Source organism: Anarhichas minor, unplaced genomic scaffold, assembly GCF_050575085.1.
Source record: "Anarhichas minor isolate MPS153535 unplaced genomic scaffold, ASM5057508v1 ptg000063l, whole genome shotgun sequence".
Lineage (NCBI taxonomy): Eukaryota > Metazoa > Chordata > Actinopteri > Perciformes > Anarhichadidae > Anarhichas > Anarhichas minor.
The window spans coordinates 1161338-1170962 of record NW_027466509.1 but is presented as its reverse complement, the minus strand read 5'-3'; the positions used below and the strand labels follow the sequence as shown (position 1 = coordinate 1170962).

General features: G+C 42.8%; 1 protein-coding gene across 1 annotated transcript; it reads left to right on the top strand.

The window, feature by feature from the left end:
- The first annotated feature begins 7040 nt into the window (after positions 1-7040).
- On the top strand, positions 7041-9599 carry tubb2b (tubulin, beta 2b). Its single transcript, XM_076078155.1, has 4 exons — positions 7041-7192; positions 7984-8092; positions 8188-8298; positions 8410-9599. The coding sequence occupies exons 1-4, from the start codon at positions 7136-7138 to the stop codon at positions 9468-9470; spliced, it is 1338 nt and encodes a 445-aa protein (XP_075934270.1). The 5' UTR covers positions 7041-7135; the 3' UTR covers positions 9471-9599.
- The last annotated feature ends 26 nt before the right edge of the window (positions 9600-9625 follow it).

Genomic DNA, 9625 nt, shown 5'->3' with positions numbered 1-9625 from the left:
CAAATCAATATGATAAATAATCTACATTATAATGTATTAAAAATGCATTTTAAGTTTACATTTTTACGTTGGCTTGTATGGTTTATTTTTATTTTTTTTATCTTTATTAAAAAAGTAAGTACAAAGATAGACGTCACATATCGTCAAGAGAAACAAAAGACAAACTAAAATAAACATTATGGAGATGAAGAATAATAACCTGCTTTTTAAAATGATGTATTAGACAGATCACCAAATAATTGGTTTGAATGATGTTTTAGAGACAGAATAAAAATCTATTGAGAAAACGACTTCGCAAATTTAGATTTGTGATTGAAATTTACCAAAAACCATCATGAGATTTGTAATTAAATTAAATGAATTGATAATGCTTTTGAAATAAACAATAACACCTTTAAGACTCATTTTAGCAAGTGGACCAGTTCTCCTTAAAATGTACATTTCCATATTCGTCCATATCTGAATAGAACGTGAACAACTATAAAACAAACACGTCAGCGTTTCCGGTTCACTAATGCAAAGTGAACATGCAGTGAAACTTGACACCAATATATTAGAGAGTTTTCATATGAACCTTTTTGGTCTTAGAAACAGAGCATTTGAAGGGACCCAGACACGCCTTCAGCTATTCAATGTCACATATTTGTGAGTTCCAATATGATTTTCCTCTCGGTGAGATTTTATTACAAGAAAAACTTTCTCTTATTCTCCTATTTATGATTATCACAGGTTCTACTCTAAGTGCATTGTGAGTAAATGTAAGGATGGTACATCCAGTTATTACATGTTACATTCCAGATATTCAGTCTTAACTGAATTTTGCTTTGTAACACAGTATTGGTTACAATGGAGCGATCGGGTATTTCATGTCTAAATGCTCCTTTAAAAAAATCCAATTGCAGCTTCTGCTTCAGTTCAAAAAGCCTTTTCGGCTGCTTCCTCAGCTGAGCCATTGTATCTGTAGCATCTGTTACTAAGCCCGCTCAGGCTGTAACCTGCAGTCAAACAATCCCAGTTCTCCCTGACACTCTTTGATCCAGTCGAATGTGTCTCTGGCCTGAAAGTGTTGTGGTTTGCAGCAGAATGTGAGGCTGGCTGAATGCTGGTGCAGTGAGCAGTCAGTAACCTGATCTGAGAGTGAATCAGTGGTTCTCTCAGCAGACATGCTGTACATGAGCCCAGCTGTTCCTGTCTAACACCTGTCCCCCCCGATAACCCATTCCCCACAATATCTATAGAACAGGACCAGTCGCACACTGAAGCACCATTCACCCAGCTGGTGCAGTGTTGTCCTCAAAAGGCATTGAAGTGTTTGGGTGTGATTTTCTGCATAGTTTGGAACATTTTGGAAACCACCAGAAGTGACAGAAGAGGGTGGAGCTAAGTAAAACCAAACGCTGAATAAGACCGTTTAAGGCGACCAAAATGTTACAATTAACTACCATGAAGTGAAAACACACTGTGAAGGGTTACAATTGTACGATGAAAGACCACGCTCTGGTAGCGCCCTGTCAATCACAGGGTAGCCCCGCCCTAAAGCATCCCCTGCTTTATGGTCTGTTTGACTCTAAATAGGAGCAAAATGTACCAAATGAACATCATGCTGTATTGAAGAAGACTCGATCTCTGAACCCATCTGCTCTCTGTGTGATGACAGATAAGCCTCTGAGACAAGGGGCTTTGGGGGTTCCAGTATAGCCAACAGAACAGGACCAAGACTTCATTTTCTGTGCGCTGCTCGTGGTTTACAGTCCAATGAGCAACTAGACACTAGACTGGAGTTGAGGGGCACGACCGGATTGTCGTAGTAGCCAGTTTACAAGCTAATTTTCAAACCAATAAAAAGCGAAATCATCATCAGAAGATAGCCGGTGGGTTCCCAGATTGTATTAGCTCCAACGTGATTGGTCATTGCTATTCTGACTACAAACCAGAATGCCAGAATCAGAATCAGAATCTAGTTAAAGCATTATAACCTCTGATGTGATGTCTATCCCAGCATCTGTCTCCATTTGTAACATTGATCTAGCTGCTGGAGGCTGAGTGCTGACTGCCGCAGTGTTCTAAGAGATGCTGAGTCATGGGACTCAGCTCTGATTCAACAGGGCTTCACAGAGACACACTGCATGCTAGCGTACTGTAAGCACACTGTAGGAAGTGCTTCATCAGGAGGTACTGTACTCATACAAAGCAGCAAACAGCAAAATCTTCTTCCAGTGCACTGAAAGGTTTCTCATGCATTAAGCTCCAGCTGAGCTGTCACCACAATCCACTCAATGCATTGGATGGACCCAGAGAAAGAGATGAATGAATAATAGATGAGTAAAAGCTCAAAGGCAGCAGACTGAAGGGAAACCCAACTGACTGAGATCAAAGGGAGGATCCACTTTGTCCCAAGGCTGTCTGTAACACATTGTCTGCAGTATTAGTACTCAAATATGCTAACATGTTACACAGCGTAGTCAAGTCATCTATGCACAGCTGCAACTAGGACTTCATGAGTACTGCGGTAATTCCCCAGCAGAAAACTCACCCAAAAATGTGTTAAATGTGCTAAATTCTGTTAAATCACAAAATGTTCCATTTTATTTATACATTTAGCATTTAGCTTACTTTTTTATCTCAAGAAAAAGACTGCTAACTTCATTCCATCTATAGCTCAGTGCCTAAAACAGTCCAATGTATTCTCAACAAGGCTCAGAGTCATGCAGTCATACAGCCACACGAGCAGCTCTGTGAGGCTCTGCGCTGTGAGCTACATGCTAACGGCATGCTAATATCAAGGCCCCAGGAAGTGCACCGGGCTCTGAAGCAGAAGAATTTGACATGGTGGCCAAACGGTATAATTACAACTTCCTGGTCCATCACATGATGTCATGAAACCCCAAAAAACGTTTTCCCATAGACTTCCATTGGGAAAGGTAAGTCTGCAAATAAGCATTATTTTTAGGTGAATCGCCGTAGGAACACTTATACGGCCTTTGCTTCAATCATTAGGCCCTAAAAGTTGTAAAATGCACTTAATAACCAAATCCCGAGATGGCTACTTGGCTAATATGCCCACAGTGACAATGCTTTTGTTTAGCAGGCATAGTGTTTAGCATGTTCACCATCTTAGCTGTTTAACATACAAACATTTGCTTAAATTTGCAGTAGGCCTATACACAAAAAGCACAGCTTATGCTGATGATATTTCGTTCGTTTTGCAGGTATTCGGTCATAAAACAAACTAGACAAATTACATTTTTGACTTGATGATGATACTCAGAGGACGACACTTCTTAGAGCATCCTCAAAGCAACCTTGTAGTAAAAATGATCAGAATCAGGTTCAAAAGTCCAAAATGTGTATTATGTGTTTAATTTTAGAACGTATTGTTTAGGTATCCACCAAGACTGTCCGAGACACACTACACCCTAAAAACTCTCTATTTCACTATTAAAATAATTGATACACCAATTGATTAATCGATTGCCCTGACGGTGGCTAGTGGTATTAAGTTATCCTGGCTTTCGCCTCCCTAAGCAGGCTGAGACGGTCTCGCATGTAGATTTTGGGGGGTGCGTTTATTACCTAGGTCAGAGGTTATTGAACAAGCCGTTCTTCCAGTGCTTCACTCGCACTGGGAGGGGGTATCGGTTATGCAGCTAGGCTGTACACCTTTTCAGTATACTCCTACTCGTGTTATTATAAAGACCCCACATTTCTAGAAATATGAGCCCACAGCACTTTATAAAAACTGAATGGGGCAGATCTTAAAAATGTTTAAATTTAGTGTTTCCTCTATCCAAAAGAGGTTTGGGTTACATTTCCCACCAAGAAAAGGAAATCCAATAGTACAGCATACAATGATATTTTAGACAGTAGCATGTTTCCAACTATGAGGCAGCAGTTTGGGGACCCGGTCCATAAAGAAATGGATCTCCCAGTTCGGTGTGGAAGAAACTAACTGGCCCACACAGAACTGACCTCAACCCCATCAAACACCTTTTGGATGAACTGGAATGCTGAGTAGAAGCAACATATTAATACTGTTGTGGATAAAATTCCTGAGTCTCTTCATGCTGAAATACATAAAACCAAAAACCAGGTTGTCTTTGAAGTATTTATTCTCTGCGGAGAGAAGGTTCAATCATCACAACAGAATGTGTTCAGTCTCAGTGAGGAAGAACCAAGAAAAAAGACAACAAGCTTTCTTTATACAGAATGAGCAAAGGTGGGGGCCCATGGCCAATGTTACAGACATTTCAGTCTCAGACTTTTGGTCTCAGACTGATAGGAACAACATTCAAAAACAAACGGTCAGCAACCACAACCAGCGGCCCAAAGGCCTTGGTGCTGGAACATCCTCATACAACAGTTAGTTATCTTTGTGAACAGAGAGGGAGAACTCTTCTTCTGCACAACAGAGACACGGTGAAGTTCAACAAAGTTTAGAGTAAAATTACTTATGCATGAATACAATATAATGAGAAGAAATATATATTAAGTAAGTAGAAATATATACTATGTAAAAAATTACCATTACAATACGCAATACTCTCCTTTGTGTGTAATATTTGGGTGTCCACATATGTTCATGTGGAGTGAGTCATAAGAAGAAAACTGGACAGATCAATTCAAATATATGCCAAGACGGTCTTTTGACATTGTTTAGATACGAGCAGATCTCAGACTTCCAAGAAAAGAAGAAAAACAAGAATTTTGTACCTAACAAATATAAACAGGAACAGTTTTAACCAATGTGCTAATAGTGTGCTAACATTAGCTAACAACGTTGATAATGCTGGTAGATGTTCCCCTTCAATCAAGCTGCTGTAGCCTTTGTTTAAGGCCTCCATGGCTGCATTACGAGGAAACTGTTCTATCGAACGTATATGCAAAACATTCACTGAACATGTATTTCTGTTTCTTTTAAGCTGCGCTGATTTAAGGAATTACTTGGTGGATGGTTGCACTGTGTAAACTCCAGTGGCAGAGCAGCACCCTTTGAGCCTGTGGGGAATGTAGTTTGGGGCTGTGAGCGTCCTGACCCACTACATCACAGTACTATCAGGGTTCTAACTTGTAACCCTACTGTTGCACAATAGTTTTGTCAAATCACCCAAAGGCACGAGGATGATTACAGTGCAAGGTACCAGAGCTCAGCACCTCGAAGTCAGTCTGCCCAAATGTCTGCATGTTGCCAAAAGCAAGCACTTGACAACAATATGGCCGTGTCAAGAGAAGGGCACAGCGCTATACAGCACAGAGTAGCTGGTAGCTGCTTGTATCCTGACTCATCTGTGACACAGCACCGTCATGGAGTAAACAGACGAGGCCTCTGTGTGTCAGATTACAATGCACACACAGAAGAGACTATGAGCGCGACCTACATACTGTATGATATGATAAGCATAGCAGTGTTTCTGTAAAAACATCTCCGCCCACGCTGTGTGAAAACTAATTCATAATAACACTATTTGTATTTAATGAGACCCACTCAATGAATTACTATTCATACGCCTCCAGAAAGTCTTAAATATTCTGCACAGTCTGCACTAAACTGTACAATAAATTGTACAATAATTCAACTGTGTAATTCTCTGCCATTAAAACTGCATCTACACTGTTCCTTTTTGTTATGTAACAGTCATCATTTCTATTGTTTTCTATTGTCTTATGCTTCTATGTAAGAACAATGATGTAACAATTTCCCCTGTGGATCAATAAAGTATTTCTGATTCTTAAGAACTAATCTACATAGAAATGTATGGTATGCATATTGTGCTAGGCTGCTTATATAAAGCCTGTACTAAGGCACAGAGGTCCATGCCATTCAGATGAACTCTTAATAAACCCATCAGCCCTCATCCAATAACTCTGCTTTACAGCAGACAATACAGTACAAACAGACCGTCATCTGTGTTTGAGCAAGCTTCTGTAGAGTGTTGTGTTTAAACCTTACATTCAAGCAGAATGCTAATAGTTGCATACCTTATATTAAGAATCAACCAGGGATCTGCAAGATGCTGTGTCGGAGCTGCAGCCTATAAAGGGGAGTCTGACAGCGAGGCGTTGAGACGGGAGGAGAGCTCTTCTGGTCTATGGAGGTGTGGTGTAGTGCACATCCAGAGTAAAATGATTCTTCTTTCTTTAATCAGTTCATCAAATCTGTCTGCTGCATTGGCACATCATTATCACACAAGATCAATACCACCATATCTATCAGGGCACTGCAGGGCTCCTTTTGTGTGCCTGCCTTGGAAATCGTCTTAAAGTCGTCGGCCTACTATTCACTGTGTTCAATGTTCCTCAGTGTGTCTATGATTGTCTCGACTTTGACATATCTCCACAGAAATGTGTAACCGTTTCTGTAAAAATGTTACTGCCTGGGTGATTCAATCATGCACAATCAAGGCCAAGAAGGCAGCTCTTCATTCCAAACAAACTGTACATCACCTCATCACCACAAATCCAGGCAGAGAAAGGTGAACTAACACGTGAAATGAGCTGCTGTCGTGCTTAGCTAGAATGAAAAACTGTCGACTCCTTGGCCTTAAGAGGCACATGACAACATCATGGTTGTAGCCACGCCAGTCACGTCCAGCTGTGTTGCGACAGTTTCCGTTAGCGAAACTTCTGCTATACTGGACCATTGTGTTCACTTAGTCAGCCACGTGGACTGCGGCTATCTAGCAGTCAGATCACAGTAATGCTACTGTTTTAGAATTGATCAAATCTAAATAAGTTCCGTTTATTGGCAGAAGTAAATGTTTCACTCTCTTCCTCAGACGCCACCGTTAGGCTGTGAATCGCAGAATAAAAGCTGTCGCCAGTGCGGCATTTCTCTTCCGCCATCATGAGGGAAGCAGGCAGGCCAACGTCTACAGATTAGACGTCAGTCACACGTTCCAGATGAATGTGATTGACAGGCAGATTAGACCAATTGTGGACAAGTATTTGACTATTTGATTGGTTTAAATTTGTGTCTGTGAATGACGCTCGCGCAAACCAGCCAATACACATTCGAGTTGAGACGTAAAGGGCGGGTCTTGCGCTACTATAAAGTGGGAAGTCGAGCCGTTTAGCACAGCACATAAAGAAAGACAAAGTCGTCCATTGAAAGAGTCGAACTCTACCTCCGGAAAGCAAAATGAGGGAAATTGTACATCTTCAAGCCGGCCAGTGCGGAAACCAGATTGGTGCAAAGGTTAGTAAAACCGTATTTACCGTTTGAGTTCAAAATTGAGTAGTTTTATGTAAGACCTCCTTGTTCTAGGAGCCCTTTCTTTGTGTTTATCGCGTCCCAGAAACCACACCCTGGGAATAGCGATGTGTCCTACTCGTGAAAATTGCCGTTGAAAGCTAATTTTAAACCAATATCTGGTTGGTCGTCTTTAGGGCCGTAATCTGTCGAAGTATATACGAATAAAAACACTTGAAACTCATTTTGGCATTTCTAAATAATTTACCGTTATGCCGTCTTTGGTAGCAAACGCGTAAATACTTAAACTATCTAGCTAAATTCAGATAATACTAACGTGATTTACGTAGACAAATTAACGTTAGCTTAAAATCAGTTTGTCGCTCGGCAAACTTGCTGCATTGCGAAAAAAGGAAGTGAGTTTTTCCGCTGATAAGAGAACAGCATTGAACCGTAATGTTTTATTACGATAACGGTATGAAAGGTATAATTCTGTAGACGGACCGTCGGGTCCCACCCTTTGTTCAGGGATGATTTAGTAACGGTTGCCGGCTCTTTGAGGCCTTCTTAGCGATGCCGGTTGAACGGCGCCCGGCTTTTCCCTGAAGTAGGCGGTCTTGGCGGTTAGTGACGTAGTAGACATTTTCAAATTCATAACTATTGAGTCGCAGCCAATAGGGGGCCAGGCCGCGCGCGCTGAAGCCGGCACGGCGGGAAATGCAGCTTTAACTTAAACTGGCTGTAGGTCGCTCAGTGATGTGTTAACGGCTTACAAATGTTTGCATTCTTTGTTACAGTTTTGGGAGGTGATCAGTGACGAGCACGGCATTGACCCAACTGGAACATACCACGGCGACAGTGACCTGCAGCTGGACAGAATCAACGTCTACTACAATGAAGCATCGGGTATGTTTTAAAGCTGCCCTCATTTTGAATAGCATTATATAGACGTGTGTATATTTATTTATTTTCTCACCTCTGACTGCTTTTTTTTGTTTAAGGTGGTAAATATGTGCCCCGTGCTGTGCTGGTTGATCTGGAGCCAGGAACCATGGACTCTGTGAGGTCTGGACCGTTCGGCCAGATCTTTAGACCAGACAACTTTGTCTTCGGTACTTTTTTTAATTTTTATTTGTGTCTTAAAAGTTCAGCTGCTAATTAGGATGCACCCTGAGTGTTTGATGCTTAACCTTTTTTTTTTTTTTTTTTTATTCCTCTTACAGGCCAGAGTGGTGCTGGGAACAACTGGGCCAAGGGTCACTACACGGAGGGTGCAGAGCTGGTGGACTCTGTCCTGGATGTGGTGAGGAAGGAGGCAGAGAGCTGCGACTGCCTTCAGGGCTTCCAGCTCACTCACTCCTTGGGTGGCGGTACAGGATCTGGTATGGGCACCCTGCTCATCAGCAAGATCCGCGAAGAGTACCCCGACCGCATCATGAACACCTTCAGTGTGGTGCCTTCCCCCAAAGTATCAGACACAGTTGTTGAGCCCTACAACGCAACATTATCAGTCCACCAGCTTGTGGAAAACACAGACGAGACCTATTGCATTGACAATGAGGCCCTGTATGACATCTGTTTCCGTACCCTCAAACTTACAACCCCCTCATATGGAGACCTCAACCACCTGGTCTCTGCCACTATGAGCGGCGTCACCACTTGCCTCCGGTTCCCTGGGCAGCTCAACGCTGACCTGCGAAAGCTCGCTGTCAACATGGTGCCATTCCCCCGCCTGCACTTCTTCATGCCAGGCTTTGCTCCCCTCACAAGCCGAGGTAGCCAGCAGTACAGGTCTCTCACTGTGCCAGAGCTCACCCAGCAGATGTTCGACGCCAAGAACATGATGGCTGCCTGCGATCCACGTCACGGCCGCTACCTGACAGTGGCTGCCATCTTCCGTGGCCGAATGTCTATGAAGGAGGTTGATGAGCAGATGCTGAATGTGCAGAACAAGAACAGCAGCTACTTTGTTGAATGGATCCCCAACAACGTCAAGACCGCAGTCTGCGACATTCCTCCCCGTGGCCTCAAGATGGCCGCCACCTTCATCGGCAACAGCACAGCCATCCAGGAGCTGTTCAAGCGCATCTCTGAGCAGTTCACAGCCATGTTCAGGCGCAAAGCTTTCCTCCACTGGTACACCGGCGAGGGCATGGATGAGATGGAGTTCACCGAGGCAGAGAGCAACATGAACGACCTGGTGTCTGAATACCAGCAGTACCAGGACGCCACTGCTGAGGAGGAGGGAGAGTTTGATGAGGAGGGTGAGGAGGAGCTGGCCTAAATGTAGCGCTCGTCCAAAGCTCTGCTGTCGGTACATTACGTTTCACTGCAATGATCTGAAGAGTTCTTTCCAGTTTTCAGTGTTCTGTCTGCTGTCGATGTTAATAAAAGTTCTTCTGCTTATTTGAAATCTGCCTTGCTGGTTAATGACTTAGT